This window comes from Cetorhinus maximus, chromosome 13, assembly GCF_964194155.1.
Source record: "Cetorhinus maximus chromosome 13, sCetMax3.hap1.1, whole genome shotgun sequence".
Lineage (NCBI taxonomy): Eukaryota > Metazoa > Chordata > Chondrichthyes > Lamniformes > Cetorhinidae > Cetorhinus > Cetorhinus maximus.
This window is the reverse complement of record NC_135891.1, coordinates 115,549,606-115,570,105: the sequence shown is the minus strand read 5'-3', so window position 1 is coordinate 115,570,105 and position 20,500 is coordinate 115,549,606. Positions and strand designations below refer to the sequence as shown.

The 20,500-nt window shown below is 45.5% G+C and overlaps 1 protein-coding gene across 1 annotated transcript in view; it reads left to right on the top strand.

The window, feature by feature from the left end:
• LOC144688994 (beta-1,4-galactosyltransferase 2-like) overlaps nucleotides 1-20,047 on the top strand; it is a 45,616-nt gene extending 25,569 nt beyond the window's left edge. Inside the window, exons 4-7 of the mRNA XM_078556081.1 lie at nucleotides 4,863-5,050; nucleotides 8,978-9,100; nucleotides 15,808-15,912; nucleotides 18,285-20,047. Of these exons, the coding sequence (XP_078412207.1) occupies nucleotides 4,863-5,050; nucleotides 8,978-9,100; nucleotides 15,808-15,912; nucleotides 18,285-18,420 (552 nt within the window). The 3' untranslated portion in view covers nucleotides 18,421-20,047. The remainder of the gene's footprint in view (nucleotides 1-4,862; nucleotides 5,051-8,977; nucleotides 9,101-15,807; nucleotides 15,913-18,284) is intronic.
• Nucleotides 20,048-20,500: the final 453 nt, after the last annotated feature.

Genomic DNA, 20,500 nt, shown 5'->3' with positions numbered 1-20,500 from the left:
CCCGTTCCCCCCCATTTCCCAGTGATATTTCCCAAGTCACTGAGAAGATAATTGGTTGAGGGAAATATATTTTGCAAATGAGATCAAAGTTATCATAGAGTCATAGAGGTCTACAGCACAGAAAAAGGCTCTTCGGCCCATCGAGTCTGCGCCGGTCAAACAAGTACCTAACTATTCTAATCCCATTTTCCAGCACTAGGCCCATAGCCCTGTATGCCATGGCATCGCAAGTGCACATCCCAATACTTCTTAAATGTTATGACGGTTTCTGCCTCTACCACCCTTTCAGGCAGTGAGTTCCAGATTCCCACCACCCTATGGATGAAAAAATTCTTCCTCACATCCCCTCTAAACCTCCTGCCCCTTACCTTAAATCTATGCCCCCAGTTATTGATCCCTGCACCAAGGGGAAAAGTTCCTTCCTGTCTACTCAACTATGCCCCTCATAATTTTACACACCTCAATCATGTCCCCCCCCTCAATCTCCTCTGCTCCAGGGAAAATAACCCCAGTCTATCCAATCTCTCCTCATAACTAAAACTCTCCAGCCCAGGCAACATCCTGGGAAATCTCCTCTGCACTCTCTCTAGTGCTATCACATCCTTCCTATACTGCAGATTCCAGAACTGCACACAAATACTCTAGCTGTGGCCTACCAGCATTTTATACAGTTCCCGCATAACCTCCCTGCTCTTATATTCTATGCCTCGGCTAATAAAGGCAAGTATCCCATATGCCTTCTTAACCACCTTATCTACCTGTCCTGCTACCTTAAGGGACTGGTGGACATGCACACCAAGGTTCCTCGGATCCTCGGTACTTCCCAGGGTCCTACCATTCATCGTGTATTCCCGTGCCTTTTGTCCTGCCCAAGTGCATCACCTCACACTTATCCAGATTAAATTCCATTTCCCACTGATCAGCCCATCTATATCCTCCTGTAATTTAAGGCTATCCTGCTCACTATTTACCACCCCACCAATTTTCGTGTCATCTGCGAACTTACTGATCAACCCTCATACATTCAAGTCTAAATCGTTTATATATACCAAAACACCGATCCCTGTGTAACCCCACTGGATACAGGCATCCAGTCATAAAAACACCCTTTGACCATCACCTTCTCCTTCCTGCCACTCAGCCAATTCTGGATCCAATTTGCCAAATTGCCTTGGATCCCATGGGCTCTTACCTTCGTTATCAGTCTCCCATGCGGGACCTTATCAAAAGCCTTGCTGAAGTCCAAGTAGACTACGTCAAATGCATTGCCCTCATCTACACACCTGGTCACCTCTTCGAAAAATTCAATCAAATTGGTCAGACATGACCTCCCCTGATCAAAACCATGCTGACTGTCCTTGATTAATCTCTGCCTCTCCAAGTGTAGATTAATTATTTCCCTCAGAATTGCTTCCAATAGTTTCCCCACCACTGAGGTTAGACTGACTGGCCTGTAGTTCCCTGGTTTATCCCTTCCTCCTTTCCTGAATAACGGTACCACATTGGCTGTCCTCCAATCCTCTGGCACCTCTCCTGTGGCCAGAGAGGTATTGAAAATTATTGCCAGCGCCCCTGCTATCTCCTCCCTTGCCTCACTCAACAGCCTGGGATACATTTCATCCGGGCCTGGAGATATATCAACTTTTAAGCCTGCCAGGCCACTTAGAATCTCCTCCCTTTCTATGCTAATTTCTTTAATTATATCACAGTCCTTCTGCCTGATTTGCATACCCTCGTCGTCCCTCTCATTTGTGAACACCGACACAAAGTATTCATTGAGAACCCTACCTACGTCTTCCGGCTCCACACACAAATTACCACTATGGTCCTTAATGGGCCCTACTTTTTCGCTAGTTATCCTTTCTCCCTCAATTAAAACAGTGTCCTGAGTTGCTCGCCATCCCAACCTCACTCTGCAAAAGGGAATTTTGAGTTCACATTGTTGGTGTGAGTTGGAAACTTAGTTGTGATTCATTAAATAGGATTTTCCATTGGGAACTCCCTTTGTTGTGCTGTTTATCTGCTGGTATCAGGCGAGGTCTATTATGGGGTTTCCCATCGGGAATTCTCCTATATCATGGCTGTTAGAATAAGAGGAGCATGAACAACAAGAGGAATTCTAGAACGTTCTGGCAGCACCAGAAACACGAGGCAGCCACCTGCCAGTACCACTGCAGAAGAACAAACGGGCAGAGGCATTTGTTCGAGGAGCGGAGCCCATGGAGGCTTGACTTTATGAAGGAAGCTGCTACTGAGCTGTGCCAATGCTATTAGTGGACGCTGCAACTGGGGTTGTCACTAAGATGGATCAAACAGCCATGCACAGATGCAAGAAACAAGTAAAGAATGCTTGTTTGCTAGGGCAAGTAACTACACCTCCATCCCCATGGACAATCAGCAACAATAGGATGGGGCCCCTACAATTTTGAAGCTTCATCAAGAGCCCCACTCCTTCCCCCTCATCTGCTTATCTAACTTCCCCTTAAACCCATCTATGTTGCTTACATCATGTAATCCTATAGTAGCGAGTTCCACATTCTCACCACTCTCTGGGTATGGAAATTTCTCCTGAATTCCCATTTAGATTGATAAGTGACTATCTTATACATATGGTGTTAATGTCTCCAGGTTTGTGACCTTTCATCAGAACTGAGGAAAGTTAGAAATGTAATAGGTTTTGAGCCAGAGAAAGTAGGAAGGGGGAAAAGAAGATTCAAATGGAAGGTCTGTGATAGGGTGGATGGCAGGAGAAATTAAATGACGAAGGGTTTCATTGTACGAACAAAAAACCTGCTGAGTGTTTCCAACATGTTCTGTCGATATAGTGCTGTTAGGCTCTTGGGGATCATGGGTGTATGTTGCAGTATTTTTTCCATTCCCCTGACTTGTGCCTTTTTTATTCATTCACGGGATATGGGCTTCACTGGCTGGGCCAGCATTTATTGCCCATCCCAACCTCTTTTGGAGTCAAACAATTAAACTAAATTAACAAAACGAGGGATAAATTAAATGCAGCCCCTAAGTTAGGGTCACTGCAAAACCAAAAACAAAATTTAAAGGAAACTTACAAGATCAAACCAAAATGTGATTAAAGGGGTCGATAAAGCACCCCAGCCCCCGCGGTGCCCACCGGGCATGGAAGGCCTCGACGGTGCCAGCAGACACCGCGTGCTCTCTCTCCAGGGACACCCGGCCGCGAACGTAGCCGCGGAAGAGGGGCAAACAATCGGGTCGGACGACCCCCTTGATCGCCCGCTGCCTGGACCTGTTAATGGCCAACGTGGCCAAGCCCAGGAGCAGGTTCATGAGGAGGTCCTCCTCCCTCCCGGCCCCGCCTACGCACCGGGTGTCCGTAGATCAGGAGCGTGGGACTGAAGTGCAAACAAAACAGTAATAAAAAGTTTTTTTAAATAACTGAAAAGGGAGTGCAGCCTACAACACCCTATGTAAACATGGACCACGGACTCCACAAGGCCACAAAAAGGGCAGGTATCTTGGGAGTCCGTGAACCAACACGTTCTGCAGTTGTACGGAACTACGGCATGCAACACCCTCCACCTCAGGTCCCTGATGGAAAGCGGGAGGACACCTCCGTAGAGGATCCCCCAATGGGGACCTCCGCCACCGGACAGCAACAAGGTTCCGGGCGGCGGGCGAGGGCAAGGAAGTGAAGGGTGTGCAGCAGCAGCCCGTACAGGAAGCCCCTCCACGCCGTGCTAAAGGACACAGAGGGCATTTCTGCGAGGCGGCTCATATTGCGGGGCACCAGCTCCCGAGGGAGGGATTGCCCATCCCTAGTTGCCCTTGAGAAGGTGGTGGTGAGCGGTGAGCTGCCTTCTTGAACCGCTGCAGTCCATGTGGTGTAGGTACACCCACAGTGCTGTTAGGGAGGGAGTTCCAGGATTCTGACCCAGCGACAGTGAAGGAACGGGGATATATTTCCAAGTCAGGATGGTGAGTGGCTTGTCGATGATGAAAAGGCTTTGGGGAGTCGGGAGATGAGTTACTTGCTGCAGAATTTCCAGCCTCTGGAACTGCTCTTGTAGCCACTGATCAGTCATAACCCTCAGGGTATTGATGGTGGGGTTTTCAGTGATGGTAATGCCATTGAATGTCAAAGGGAGAAGGTTAGACTTTATTTTATTGGAGAGATGGTCGTTGCCTGAAGTTGGTATGAATGTTACTTCCACTTATCAGCACCAAGCCTGAATGCTGACCTGGTCTTGCTGCCTATGGACACAGACTGCTTCAGTATCTGAGGAGTCACAAATGGTACTGAACATTGTGCAATCATCAGCAGACATCCCTGGTTCCAACCTTATGAGAGAAGAGAGAAACAGGTCATTGATGAAACAGCTGGAGATGTTTGGGCCTAAGACACTGCCCTGGAGAACTCCTGCTGCATTGTCCTGGGACTGAGATGATTGGCTTCCAACAACCATAAACATCTTCCTTTGTGCTAGGTATGACTCCAACCAATGGAGAGCTTTCCCCCTAATGTGCTTCATAGCCAGTGAAATGTTTTTGAGGTGTGGTCAATATTGTAATGTAGAAAATGTGCCAGTAAACATGTACACAGCAAGCTCTCGCAAACAGCAGTGTGTTAATGAGCAGATAATCTGTTTAGCGTTGTTGGTTGAGGGACAAATATTGGCTAGGACACTGCACAGGGAACTCCCTGCTCTTCTTTGAAATAGTGCAGTGGGATCCTTTATGTCAGCTGAGAGGCCAGGCACGGCCTCAGTTTAAAGTCTCATGTGCCTGAATGTTTCTAATTACTAAACTAGAAGCTGAGGGTTAGGCTGCTGAGTGCTTGAGGTGTTGTCGCTTCAGTTGTTAATCTGTCTGCACCTTTTAACCAGGCTGGTGAAAACACCTTCAACCGAGCAAAGCTCCTCAATGTCGGATTTGTGGAAGCATCAAAAGAGAAAGATTACGATTGTTTCATATTCAGCGATGTTGATATCATACCTGAGAACGACAGAAATCTGTATCGCTGTTCTCAGAATCCACGACACCTGGCGTGTGCCATGGACAAATTTGGATATAAGTAAGTATCTGAGCGTAGCTGGTCACCTGGAAGTTTGGCCTTTTCATCTCTTTTCACTTCCCCTCTTTCTCTTTCTCTCACCTTTTTCTCTTTATCTTGATTTTGTTTCTTTATCTTCATTGACTCCTCTCTCTCTCTCTCTCTTCCTCCCCCCTTCTCTCTCTCCCCTTTCCTCTTTGTCTCTTCTCCCTCTCTTCCCCTTATCCTCTCACCTCTCTCTTATTTCTCTCACCTCCTTGTGCCCATCCTCTCCCTTTCTTGGCAGTATTTTTCACTTTCTCACCCATAGAGACAACAGCAAGCTTTAAGTCTCCCAGCCGCCACATTTCTCAGATTTTGTACATTGTGATCCAATCAACAATGATAAAACTGAATTGTTTCCATTCCCTCTCAATCCCTTGGGCCAAAGCAGTGAGTCATACCAGCCAAGAGAGCTCTGGCTTTGATCCCTGGTGTGTGTTCTGTTAGTTGTTGGAATTGAGTTCTGTGCTTTGGGGCAGTGGAGAGGGGGTGAAAACAGACACTCCAGTTCCTGCTGCCCTTACCCAGGCTGGTATGTGTGTGAATGTTGCACAGCGACTGAGTCAGCAGCGAAGTCTCTTGTGGTCAAATAGTCTGCCCACTTTCATGGCTACCTGTTCAAGCTGGTTGCCCCAGTGAAGAGCTAATGAATTCAGGGGGGGAAATGGGAAGAAAACAGACGGAACAGAGGTGTTTTTTTTTTAAACCTGCCCTGCCGTAACATTGCTCCAGCCGTCAAATTGTCGGTGAGGTTTTGTGTGTGGTGAGTGAATCGGATCGGTTGTCACTGCAGTGGGATGAGCTGTTCCATGAGCTGTTGCGCAGGTCTCGTATTCCTGGTGTGTTATTAAAGGAGGTGTAATTGGAGTAATGAGAGAGCTGGTTTCTGCAAGATTAAAATAGACAAGGTGTAGAATTTATAGGTGGAGCAGAATTGGCAGGAATAGGAGAAACTGGGCGTTGATGAGACCCAGCATTGTTGGTGCAACAGAGTTCAGATTAAACTTGGGGGAACAATGAATGTTACTGATATCACAGATCATTCTTTAGCAAAACAAAGGCCAGTATGTGCTTTCCCGAATAAAGGAAGCCTCTATTAAGGCCCAAATGTTGGCACTGTGGTGTTTCAATGAGCCAAATATTGACATTGATGAGGGAAAAATGAAAGTGGGGTTGAATGTTCGGGGCAGAACGAGATTGCCCCCCTGCACGTAGGTTGACACTCTGGTGTGGCACTGAGAGTGGCACAATGTCAGAGGAGCCATCTCTTCAGATGAGGCGCTGTTGGCCTGTCAGGTGACCATTAGAGATCCCATTACACCAGCTGAAGAATTCTCCAACATTGATCCCTCACCCAACATTTATCTCACTGATGTTTGTCGGATCTTGCTGCATACAAAATTTCCAGAAGGCATGTGAAAAGGTGCCACATCAAAGGTTATTGCAGAAAATAAAAGCTCATGGTGTAGGGAGTGATATATTGGCATGGATAGAAGATTGGTTAGCTAAGAGGAAACAAAGGCTAACCATAAATGGGTCTTTTTCTGGTTGGTGGGATGCAACAAATGGTGTGCCACAGGGATCAGTGCTGGGGCCTCAACTTTTTACAATATATAAAAATGACTTGGATGGAGGGACAGATGGTATGGTTGCTAAATTTGCAGACGACACAAAGATAGGTAGGAAAGTAAGTTGTGAGGAGGACATAAGGTGGCTACAAAAGGGACATAAATAGGTTAAGTGAGTGGGCAAAGACCTGGCAAATGGAGTATATTGTGAGCAAATGTGAAATCGTCCATTTTGGCAGGAAGAATGAGAAAGCATCTAAATGGTGAGAGATTGTAGAGCTCTGAGAATCAGAGGGGTCTGGTGGATGGATCACAAAAGGCTAGTATGCAGGTATAGCAAGTAATTAGGAAAGCTAATAGAATATTATCATTTATTGTGAGGGGAATTGAATACATAAGTAGGGAGGCTATGCTTCATTTGTACAGGACACTGGTGAGACCACATCTGGAGTACTGTGTACAGTATTGGTCGTCCTATTTAAGGAAAGATGTGAATGTGTTAGAAGCAGTTCAGAGAGGGTTTACTAGGTTAATACCAGGAATGGGTGGGTTGTTTTATGAGGAAAGGCTGGACAGGTTAGGCTTGTATCCACTGGAATTGAGAAGAGTAAGAGGTGACTTGATCAAAACCTTTAAGGTCCTGAGGAGTCTTGACAGAGTGGATGTAGAGAGGATGTTTCCTCTTGTGGGAGAATCTAGAATTAGGGGTCACGGTTTTAAAAAAAGGGTCGCTCATTTAAGACAAGATGAGGAGAAATGTTTTCTCTGAGGGTCATGGGTCTTTGGAATGCTTCCTCAAAAGGCAATGGAAGCAGAGTCCTTGAATATTTTTAAGGCAGAACTAGATAGATTCTTAATTAACAAGGAGGTGAAAGGTTATTCGGGTAGGCAGGAGGTTACAGTCAGATCAGCTATGACCTTATTGAGTGGCAGAGCAGGCTTGAAAGGGCTAAGTGGCCTACTCCTGCTCCTAGTTTGTATGTTGTATGTACAGATTAGGCGCTGCATTTCCTGATGCAAAACAATGACTGCACTTAAAAATTTGCCTTGTTGGCGGGAAAGTACTTTGAGACATCCTGAGGCGGAATATAAATGAGAGTTATTTTCCGGCACGAATCAGTGCAATTGCCTGTCTCTCTCTGTCAGAATCAATGTTGCTACCACCCTCTAGGTTATCTCATCTCTAGATGTTTTGGAACTGTCCAGGCTTAAAGTTGCCAAATCCCACTTCACTGTGTGCTGTGACCTCCTGGATCTTGGAATGCACTGCCTGGAAGTGTGGTGGAAACGGGTTCAATTAAGGCATCTAAGAGGGCATTGGATGATTATTTAAATAGAAACAATGTGCAGGGTTACTGGGAAAAGACAGGAGATTGGTACTAAGTTAAAATGCTCAGAGAGCCAGTGCAGACATGATGGGCCAAATGGCCTCCCTCTACACCATAACGATTCTGTGATTCTTTGTTCACTTTGTAATAAAACAGAAAATGCTGGGAATACTCAGCAGCTCTGGCACCACCTGTAAAGAGGGAAACCAAGATAACAGGGCGGATTTTGGGTTATGGGTTGGGACCCCAATATTGGGGTCAAATGGGGTCATGATCCCGCACTGTGTGGGAGACTGTCATTTGGCAGTGATTTTCCCTGATTTGGCCAATTAGTAGATAGAGGGCAGGCACATGTAATATTGAAGACAACGGGCAGGCTCTCGAAGCTGAAGGGCCAATTGGAGGCTGTTCAACACTGAAAGAGCAGCAGACTGCAGTTCAGGTAGGACAGAGAGAGAGAGGACATTTCAAAATAGAGATGCCCCCTCAATTATTTGCACAAACACTCCAGCTCCATTCCATAGTCCATTCCATGCACTTTGCTTTTATATAGCGCCATTAATGCACTAAAACATCCCGAGGCCTTTCACAGGAGTGTATCAAACAAAATTAGGCGATATTGGGACCGGCAACCAATCAAAAATTTAGGTTTTAAGATGCATCTTAAAGGAAGAGAAAGAGACCGAGAGGTTTAGGAAGGGAATTCCAGAGCTTGGGGCTGAGGCAGCTAAAGACACAGCCTTCAAGTGGTGGGACAAAGAAAATGGGGGACATTTCTTTTAAGTCATTAGTGCACTTTTCTGAGGGGGATTAAGAGTGGGACTTGATTGGGTCAATGATGCAATGTATTTAACCGTTCGCCATTTTGGTCCAATTATTAATCAAGCTATTTCAGTAGCCAGAGAGACTTGCACATGTTGTGACTGGATTAAGCCTTGTCTCAATGGGGGACAAGTTTACTGCCTAAGAGATACGTTGCCTGATTCTCTCTGTGTCTCTTTTTAATCCAGGTTGCCGTACACGGGGTATTTTGGAGGAGTCGTGGCGTTCACGAAAGAGCAGTACTTGAAAATAAATGGTTTCTCCAACAATTATTGGGGCTGGGGGACTGAAGATGATGACACGTACCAGAGGTAAAATGAAATAGATGTTTTTTTTAAAAAAAGGCAAAATCGGGAATGAGGAGATCTTGTGGCATAGTGGCAGCGTCCCTACCTCTGGGTCAGAAGCCCTGGGTTCAAGCCCCAATTCAGGCAGGCGCATTCATAATATGGCCAGAACGATGATTATCAGCCTGTGAATCCTTTCAGCGCATATGATGGCAGGCGGTAAGAGCAGGAGAGTTTCCTGGTCAGCTATACTGCAGAAGGCAGTACCTTGCCAAGCATAACCATGGACCAAACCACGTGGAAGTCCATGGTCGCCAATGCTCTCTCAGGAGTAAGTACGTTTGCTGATCCTTCAAGTCGATGCACTCCTCAGATTTGAGTAATGTCATCTCATATTCACCTATTTTTTAATATGGATAGAGAAACCCAATTGTATTTTGCAACATGTGTTAACTTTGGAAAATGGATTCGCTGCTCTTGTAGAGTTCAGGGAACTGTCACTAACCATACATAATGGTTCAGTTGGTAGCGCATTCTCACCTCTGAGTCTAAAGATCGTGGGTTCAAGCCCCACTCCAGAGAAACTGAGAGCTTGTCCACCTCTCAGGTGGCCCAAAAAGATCCATTGGCTCTATTTCGAAAAAGAACAGGGAATCTCTCTTCTGGCCAATATTTATCCCTCAGCTGACATCAGCAAAAGCCAATTACCTGGCCTTATCTCTGTGCTGTTTGTGGAAGCTTGCTGTGCGCAAATTGGCTGCTGAGTTTCCTGCTTTACAACGGTGACTACACCTCAAAAAGTACTTAAGTGGTTGTAAAGGGGAGGCGATGGTGTAGTGGTATTGTCGCTGGACTAATAACCCAGAGTAATGCTCTAGGGACCCGGATTTGAATCCAAATCTGAATCCCATCACGGCAGATGGTGGAATTTGAATTCACTAAAAATCTGGAATTAAATGATGACCATGTTGTAAAAACCCATCTGGTTCACCTAATGTCCTCTAGCAGAAGGAAATCTGTCATCCTTATCGGGTCTGGCCTGCATGTGATTCCAGGTCAACAGCAGTATGATTGCTTCATTCCCTCTGAAATGACCTAGCAAGATACTCAGGGATGGGCATTCTGCTGGCCTTGCCAGCAACGCCTACATCCTGTGGTGAATTAATAAAGATACAATCTTTGTGTTGAGAGTTTCTAACTCAAGAATTCCATGCTGGTACTAACACATGTTAAAGTTTGAGTTTCGTAAATATCTGTCCACCGGTTAGGTGGCACAGGCATGTTGGGCTGAATGGCCTCCTTCTGTTCCTGTAGAATTCATAGGGCTTAGGAGCAGCAGCAGGAGTAGGCTATTCAGCCCTTCAAGCCATTCAATAATATTATGGCTCAACTCCACTTTGCTGTGTGTCCCCCATAACCCTTAACTCCCTTGCCTATCAAAAATCTAACTCAGAATAAATTCATTGACCCTGCCTCCACTGCTTTCTGGGGAAGAGAATTCTACAGACCAACGACTCTTCAAGAGAAAACATTTCTCCTCATCTCCATCTTAAACGGTAGACCTCTGATTCTTAAACTGTGTCCCCTGGTTCTAGTCTCTCCCACAAGAGGAAACATCCTCCCCATGTCCACCCTATCAAGACCCCTCAGGATCTTTTATGTTTCAAAAAGATCACGTCTCATTCTTCTAAACCCTAAGATCCAATAAGATAAACCCGTCATTCCAGCAATGAGTCAAGTGAACCTTCTCTGAACTGTTCTGATGTGTTGGATCTTACATAAGAAATAGCAGCCAGAGTAGGCCTTTCTATAAATCTGATGCCCAGAGCAGCCCATGACGAAATGGGAAGCACTTGGGAACAAGTTGGCAAAAAAATTTAATTTGAAAACTGCAGCCCTGACTTTTGAACTTCTGTTCAAACAGAGTGTTCTACACTTTTGACCTTTGAGAGGCAGCTGCTTTAATTGTTGCTGCACTGTTTTTCAGGTTATTTATAACATGTTTGGTGTACCTTAATGTTACAGCTATAAGCTGTGAACTGCTATAAGCCGCAAACACCAGAGAGATAAATGACCAGACACAGTCGGTTTTTCGTGGCGTTGGCAGGGTCTGGGAAAGGCTAATTGATTTTTAAACACTATTTTTAAGGAGTAGGGTAAAAAAAAATGTGTCAACAATTGGGTTTATCCCTCATTCAAAGACCTAAGCAGACAGTCACTTCCTTGAAATCTTCGAACAATCACCAACCCCTCTGCTCTCCACCCCCACTTCCCACGCCCACCCCCGGCCTTTCCACGCCCCTCACTCCGCTCCCTGCTCTTCGCCCCCCTCCCCCACACACACAGTCTGAGAATACCAGTTAGACCATTCGGGACTGAGATGAGGGGAAATGTCTTCACTCAGAGGGTGGTGAAGCTATGTAATTCTCTGCCACAGAGGCTGTGGAGGCCAAGTCACTGAATATATTTAAGAAGGAAATAAATAGATTTCTAGACTCTAAAGGCATCAAGGGGTATGGGGAGAGAGCGGGAGTACGACTTTGAGGTATAGGATTAGCCATGATCATATTGAATGGTGGTGCAGGCCGGGAGGGCCGAATGACCTGCTCTTGCTCCTGTTTTTTTTCTATGTTTCTATGAAAGTCAGAAATATTAGTGTTGGGTCAGTGAGTTGACCTGTCGCTGCCTCCTCCTGGTGATCTTCCAGGAGGCAGGTCACCGCCAGCTGAGGCTATCCACCCAGCAGCATCAGGTAGCTAACCTGTATAATAAACTGACCATTTGTGGGCTGAATGAGGATCTCCCCAGTAGGGGATGGGCCCCTTGCTGAGGGTCAAGCTCAGCAGTTGCCTGGAAGGGCCGTAAGGCCTCCCCAACTACCCCCACCCACCCACCCCCCACCAGAACCACAACCATCAGCGAGCCAAAACTGTAGCCGCTGGCCGCACTGTAGAGGGGAGACGGAGCAATCCACATTCTGTAGCGGCAGTGCCCACCTCTGCCATCCTTCCAAGGCTGCAGGCCCTCTGATTGGGCCAGCAGCTTCAAGTCCTTAATTTGACAGCGGACCAGAAATGGCCTCTGAATTGGCATCTCCCATGCAGGTGGTGTGACAGGCAGTGCAGAGTTGGGACCCGCAAATGATCCCGATTCTCGCCCTCAACCCAAGAGCATAAGATGCTGCCCTCTGGCTGCAAGTGGAGTAAATCCAATCCATTCCACCGGTTACTATTTGCAACGAAGCAGCTAAAGTTCAGCTGGTGCTTTCTAAATAAAGCTGGAGAGGCGAGTGGGTGGGGAGCAGTGGGCAGGATTCCGGACTGTAAGCTGTCATCGGTGTGTTCAAGGGGAATCTAGATAAGCAAATGAGGGAGGAAGAAATAGAAGGATATGTCGAGGGGATGAGATGAAGGAGGGGTGAGAGGCGTGAGGACCATAAACCAACATGGACCTATTGGGTCTGTTTCTGTGATATAAATATTATGCTCAGACTAAGGTAAATAAGAAAATGGAGTCTCATCAGCCAAGCAAGATCGGCATCTTGCATGATGATTTTTGTCCCTCTGTTGAGTGGTACAACCCAGGCTGGTTATCTTCCAGTCTAGGCAAATGACTGGGGCTGAGGGGAGGAACCATACAGACAGCTGCTTCCTTTAAGGTGCACACGCCGTCAGGTGCACCATGACCTCAGTGATATTTCTCTTGGGAATCATTCTTCTCAATCATTACAGCTTCCGCTGTGTCTCAATGGTAGCACCCTCTCCTCTGAGTCAAAAGATTGTGGGTTTGAGCCTCGTTTCAGACACTCAAGCACAAAATCCAGCTGACACTCCTAGTGCAGTATTGAAAGAGTGGTGCATTGTCGGAGGCGCTGTCTTTGGCTGAGGTGTTAAATTGAGGCCCCGTCTGGCCTTTCAGGTGGATGTAAAGGATCCTGGGACACTTAGAAGAATATCTCACTACCACCTTCTCGAGGACAATTAGGGATGGACGATAAATGCTGCTCCTGCCAGTGACACCTACATCTCAGGAATATTTTTTTTAAAAAGCAGGGACTAGAAACTGGAGCAGGTCACTGGGAGACTAGTCCATTAGTATTCTGGTGTTGAGAGGGTCCAGTTCATTGAGGTGCTGAGAGGTGGTGTGTGAGGGTAGGGTGGGGGACTGTAGTACATTGGGAGGGGAGTCACAGATGAAACTATCCAATACAGTTGGGGGAGACCAGTCCATTGGAGTAGTGGGGTGGTAGGAGAGACTAGTCCATTTGAATGGTAGGGTTTGAGGGGACTGATCCATTGGAATAGGTGGGTTTGAGATTCATCCATTGATGGTGGGTAGAGTCTAGTTCATTAAGTTGAGGGGAAGGAAAACCTGTAATCTGTTTGAGAGGGGGGAGAATTGGAGTTCCACAGCTTCATCTCGCTGGTGCAAAATGAGTTGGGAGAAGGAGCCATTGAGAACTTTTGGCTTGTTTTTTGTTTTTATTCATTCATGGGATGTGGTCATCGCTGGCAAGGTTAGCATTTGTTGCCTATCCCTTTATGCCCTTGAACTGAATGCCTTGCTAGGTCATTTCAGGGGGCAGTTAAGAGTCAACCACATCGCTGTGGGTCTGGAGTCACATGTAGGCCAGACCAGGTAAGGACAGCAGATTTCCTTCCCTAAAGGACATTAGTGAACCAGACGGGTTTTTATGACAATCGATGATAGTTTCATGGTCACCATTACTGAGACTAGCTTTATATTCCAGATTTATTAATTGAATTTAAATTCCATCAGCTGCCATTGTTGCAGAGAGAGCTTTGCTAAACAGGAAATGTTTAGTCATTAACAAGAGGGAATAAAGCATAACTGGGTTGAGATTAAAAGGTGTCGCATTTGAAGAAATTCCTATGAAATTCTAAACCATGAGGAAAAAAGAATAAAAGTCCCATTACAGCTAGACATCCCCCACCTCTGGCTGGGTGACCTGATACTGCAAACCTCAGGAAAATTCCTTCAGACCCCTGACCAGAATTTCCTCCCAGCAAATGGACTAACCCAGAGCCTCCCCGGCTTCGACTATCGAAGGGAACACAGTTTTGAAATCTTTGCCTCCTCTTCAAATTTTGTAAAAGAGACAGTCCATATATGGCAGAAACTGAATATCAACAGCCATAAAAGGAAGCCTGGGGATGGATAGTTCTGTGGGTGTATATAGCTGCCTGGTCATTGACAAGTCATCTCAATGGTTGCTGCTGAGGCATGAGGAAGAAGAAACGATTCATTCCGATAAGAAACAAGATAACCTTATAACCTGCTATATTGACAGAATCATTCTAAGTCTGTCTTTCACCTGCTCCCTCAATTTTCTTCTCTCTCTTTTGTCTCCCACATGATCCCCCTCTTGCACTCTCTCTCTCTCTCTCTCTCTCTCTCCCATTTTCCCCATTCTCCCCTTGACCTCGCTGCCCTCCTTTTCAAGATTCTTAGTAAATCCCCACCTCTCACCTCTTTTGCAAAGCTTTTGGCCGCTCTTTCCAATATCTCCTTCTTTGTCTTGGAACATTATACCTGTTTACACCTATGCTGAGCCCCTTGGGATGTTTTTCTACAGTAAATGTACTATAAAATACAAGTTGTTTCTAATTTTTTTTTAATTCTTTCACGAGATCTGGATGTCACTGGTTAGGCTAGCATTTATTGCCCATCCCTTATTGCCCTTAAGAAAATGGTGCGGAGCTGCGTTCTTGAGCTGCTGCAGTTTGGGTGTAGGTACACCCACAGTGCTGTTAGGAAGGGGGTTCCAGGATTTTAACGCAGTGACTGAAGGAACAGTGATATATTTCCAAGTCAGGATGGTGTGTGACTTGGAGAGGAACTTGCAGGTGGTGGTGCTCCCTTGCAATTGCTGCCCTGGTCCTAGAGGGTAGAGGTTGTGGGTTTGGCAGGTGCTACTGGACAGCCTTGGTGAGTTGCTGCCATGCATCTTGTAGATGGTGCACACTGCTGCCACTGTGCGTCGGTGGTGGAGGGAGTGAATGTTTAAGGTGTGGATTGGGTGCCGATCAAGCGGGGCTGCTTTATCCTCAATGGTGTTGAGCTTCTTGAGTGTTGTTGGAGCTGCACTCACCCAGGCAAGTGGAGCCTACTCCATCACACTCCTGACTTGTGCCTTGTAGATGGTGGACAGGCTTTGGGTAGTCAGGAGGTGAATTACTCACTGCTGAATTCCCAGCCTCTGACCTCACCTGTCATAATCCAATGACTAACGGGCGTAGAACTGCACATATTTTAATATAAAGTTTAATTAATCCAATCCCTTTTTGGCCTCTTCCTTCCCTATCTCTCTAACCTCCTCCAGCCCCAGAACCCTCAGCTCTCTGTGCTGTTCCGATTCTGCCTTCATTCACATTCCCACTTTTAATCGCTGCACCGTTGGTAGCCTTCAGCTGTCGGTGTCCTAAGCTCTGGAATTCGATCCCTAAACTCTCTATCTCTCTCTCTCTCTTCTCCTTTAAGACCCTCCTCAGAACCTACTTCTTTGACCAAGCTTTTGGTTATCTGTCTAAATATTTCCTTATATGACTCAGTGTCAAATTTTATTTAACACTGCTGTGAAGCACCTTGGGATGTTTTACTAGTTAAAGGTGTAATAGAAATGTAATTTGTTGTTGGTTATATTAAAAAGAGGCTTTAATTCAGACTCAGATCCTTGCTTTGAGCATGTGTTTTGTTCCATTATCTTGTAGGGTAACATTGAGTGGGATGTCTGTTGATCGACCTGACCGCAACATTGGAAGAACCAAAATGATACGGCACCAAAGAGACAAAGGAAATGAGGTCAATGAGAAAAAGTGAGTCAAAAATTGTCACTTTGTACAACAGGGCCAAAGGGCAGAAATATTGGAGGTCAAAAATTACTTTGCATCACTGATACAGGAGCAGAATGGAATCTTTCATGATTATCACGGAATTTTAGAGTGGCAGATATTACAAGGGTGCGAATATTTTTAATGTTTGCCTAGATTATACAAGACCATCTACTTTTCTCTTTGCAATATCACTGTTTTGCCGCTGCCTCAGCACATCGTCATCCTTGCCTTTGTCATCTTCAAACTCAACTATTCCAATGCTCTCCTGGTTGGCCGCCTCCTCAATCCACTCGTCTCCTTTAAATTTCAAATCATCCAAAGCTCTGCAGCCCATATGATATTCCCCACCAATTTCTATGTAATCTCTCTACCCACTGGCCTTTATTGGTTAGTCACTCAATGCCTCAACTTTAAAATCCTTTTTGCTTAAATTCCATCATGGTCTCATCCATCCCTATCTCTGTAACCTCCCTCAGCTCTACAATTTCTCACACTCCTTTCATAGCAACATTGGCGGCCACGCCTTCAAGTGGCTATGTCTCACAGTCTGGAATTCTCTCTTTAAACCTCTTCAGCTCCCTCTGCCCTTTATCAGGCCGTCCTTAAAACCCACATGTTTGGTCACCCCTCCAATTATCTCTTCCTTTGCTTTGCTTTCCAGTTTTGCTGGAATATTCTTACATGAAGTGTCTTTGAACATTTATCTACATAAATGCAAGTTATTGTTTTAATTATCATTGCTTTAGAGATTGCCCTGTCAGTGCAGGATTCCCCAAATGTGCTGCTGTGTTGGAAGACATCACAGCCACGGCCAAGTATGTCCTCATCCAGTGTCCACTTGTACTTTACAAGGGGTCATTGGGTAGGAAAGAGCAAGGACACTGGTTGATTTTCCTTAACACCTCTTTAGCCTCCCAATAAGGGTGGGGGGGGGGGGGTTCATTTCTTATGGAAAGCTATCGCTCCAAGAAAAGGGATTGCCTTTGTTACAGCTTTCCTGAAGTATTTTTTCTGTCTGTTATCTCCACGTTTTGCTTTCCTTCGCGCTCTCATGCTTCGCCCCTTTGTTCCGTTCGCTGACGGTGTCCCAGACGATGCCTACTCTTGCCCGTGGTGTAATACGAAAGCACCTGCAGCTCTCCAGCACTTGCTTCAGCAGCCAACCTTTGTCTCTCAGTATCATCAGGCAAAGGAGCATGGAGAGAGCGCCATGGCGAGGGCCAATCAAGTTCACTCACTGACACACAAACCGGAGTGCAGCTCCCTACTTGTTTATTGGCTGCTGATCCACCGGAATTGGATGCAGCCCGAGACAAGGCCGCACATCCTCTCGGCTGCTCTTCATTAATGGTTTAACATAGCAAAACGCCCAAAGGTGCTTCACAAGGGGAAACTGAATCCATTGAAGGAGCTGGGATCGTGGGGCAGGGAGGAGAGACAAGCAGGCAGAAAGGTGACGCACTGGGGTAAGTGAGGATGGGGTGGTGGGGGCTGGAAGGAGGGTCTAGGAGAGTGCATGGTGTAAGTAGGCATCTCACATGGTGAGTCCCCCGGTCACTGCTGGGTGAATACCAGTAGTGGTGCTTTGAGCCCATTATTTGCCCACTTAAAGGCCTGAATTGGTGGCAGGCCGGGATGGCCATCCACGAGCCTTCCCACCATGGGCTCAATTGGGGCAGAGACAGGAAGGTGGCGAAGTCTCCACCCTCTAACCTCCCGTCCGATTAAATGCCACCACCAAACTCGCCATGAGGGAGGGATTTAAATTCCGCCCAAAGATTGTAAAATCAATGTGGTTCGGAATAATAGGGGATTAAGAAGGGGAAAGGGTGTTAATTGTATATCAGTTATGTTTAATTACATGCAGGTGGAGGGCATCAATTGGGGTTTTACTTGAGCACATAAAAAGAGACACCCCTTGGACTTTAGAAGTTAAGATGCAGTAGCCTTGTGGTTATGGCACAGCATGAAGAACACAGAGATTATGAGTTCAGGACTCACTGGTGCAAATTGGTAAATTGAGGTCAATACATCTGGTAATTTGTGGGCTTGTACCAGATAAAAAGAAATGTAGTGCAACTGACCGTTTGAGTTTCGAGGTGTATGCTTGTAATGTTTCACTCAGTAAATAAATATAAGACTGAGTAAAGATGAGTTACAGTACTAGCCTTAACCAACTGGTTTTCTGGGGTGGGTGGAAAAATGATTCTGTTAAAGAAAAGTATGCTTTGAAATTTGAAGTTTAAGACAGCTGTAAGTTAAATTCACTGTTAATTTATAGTCAATGGGTGAAACAGTCTAAAAATGAATAACTTTAAAATCAGCGTCTTAAATCTAATCCTTTGTCTTTCCAGTTATGTTGTTTATAATCGGATGAAGTTTACAAGGAAGCAGGATGGATATATATCTCTGAAATATTCACCCATCAAGATAGAAAAAAGTCAACTTTTCACAAAAATAACAGTTGATATTGGAAAGCCTCCATCGTAAAGAATCAGAAATGTGCCTTTTCTACCTCCAATTGGAGTAGAATTAACCAAAGAAATGTGTGTAGCTGCTGCTTGGGACTACTGCTGACACATTTAAACAAGAAAAAAATCATGGAGTTCTGTGACTGAAGTCTCCGTACCTTGAAGAGAACAGTCTTTCTATTCCGTCTCTTCCTTCTGTAGATCTGAGGGAAGTGGGCTTTTGTCGTTGGTTTGCTTCTCTCTGGTAGAGAAAGAGTTTCCAATCCTGCTTGGGTAATGAGAAGGCTCATGGGGGTGTGAATATGTGTGAGTACAAAGGAATAATATCTCACACACCCACACCAGCCCTCAGATTCAGAATGATGTCTTGGATTGATTCTGCCCACCTTCCCTTTTGAATTTTTCTTTTTTTTTGGGCATGAAGGGAGCAATGGGCCATTTGGCCAATTACAAATTGTTTGGTAGATTTTTTGCTGAAGCAAGACCTCCTGTGTTTGCGGTTTACAACTCCATTCTATACCAGGGGTTAGTACCAACTTGAGTCTACCAGGGAAGGAAGCGAAATCCTTGTCCCTTCAGAGTCCACATAAACTCTCAGGTATGCTGCTTACATTTTTTTTTAATCAATGATTTTTTTTTTCCCCCTCTTAGGCTCATTTTTGGCTTCCAAGCCAATTAATTCCAGTGGGTAGCAGGGAGCAGATGCTGTCTCCTACATTTTAGATAGTTTCTTCACTTATGAAGACTGCCCCCATCCAGACTGTCCGACATGAGCTTGGCTGTTGCAACCAGCACACTGGCATTCCTGCCTCTGTGTTACTCTGGAGTAGCTCCATCTCTTGAAAGGTGCTGACTCCCACTGGAGTACAGTTCCACAGACACCTGGTATCCTTCAGTACTTTCACCCAAGTGCCCACTCGCAATGTGTGAGACGCAAAACAGCGCTATTTGATTATGGGGCATTACGGTTGACTCTGATCTGGCCCTCGTTCATTCACACAAGTGTCCAGACGCATGGGCTCTCTGATATGGAATCACTGGTTAGGAATCAGGAGTAGGAAACACCCGTTGGATTTTCCTCAATTGTAGGAACTATGTAACGCTTATGGCTGAGGAGAATCAACTTGACACAGATCAGAGAGTCAACCTGCAACCAGATTTAGCCTCTGGGCTCAGTCTTGCACTGGGCAGTCCTGTTACCAACTGAACCATCAGCTGAGCACCTTTTAAACCGAGCACTGTTTTTATAAAATGTGTTGCCTGACCTTTTTATTCCATTTGTTTACAACACATTCTGTAAATGACATCATGTGTACAATCATGTGACTACTGACTGACACAACCTTAATTTTGGATCCTCCACTTCTCCCTCTGACAACGGTTGCCATGTCAGCGACAAGACCCGTTTAATTGGGATAGGGTGGGGCAAACAAAAATTAAAACTTTTTTAATCTTTCCATTAAATTCTCCACCAAACTTCTTAGAGCAATACTGTTCTTATGGTTGCAGTCTGCATTGTCAGTAGGGAAATTCCATTCCTTCGCTGTTGCCTCTGTTAATTTTGAATTGTAAAGCTCTATTTGTAACCTGCTTTTTTTTAAAAGAAAGTAATAATAGTAAATGAACCAAAGATATCTCTACAAAAATGTTCAAATCACTTGTAAAATGGAATATTAGTTCAATTGTACATCACACAGTAATAGAGTTGAAACTGCGGGAAATTGCATAATGAATGACCTGGGGTTGTGAAAAGCATCTTTATCTTTTTTTTTAGTGGGCTTGGTATGGGGATTTATTCCATTTTTTTTTGGACCTTGTATTTATTGGAATTCAGCCTCCTGGGACAGGACAACTTTGTTTCTGTCCCAACAGGCTCACTCATTGCCCCCTACTGGAGTAATCATCCACTGCTGAAACAACATCTGTTTCTTTTTTTTTCTCTCTCTGCTCCAGCGCCACATGGCTTCAGCGGGTTAAACCCACAGGTGGGCTGAGTCGCACGGGCCTAAAAAGATCCCAAGTCCCACCCCCACGCTCAATTTCTGCTGAGGTAGCTTGCTATCGACCAGGGCGGCAGCAGCAGTTGTCTCTGGGTTAGG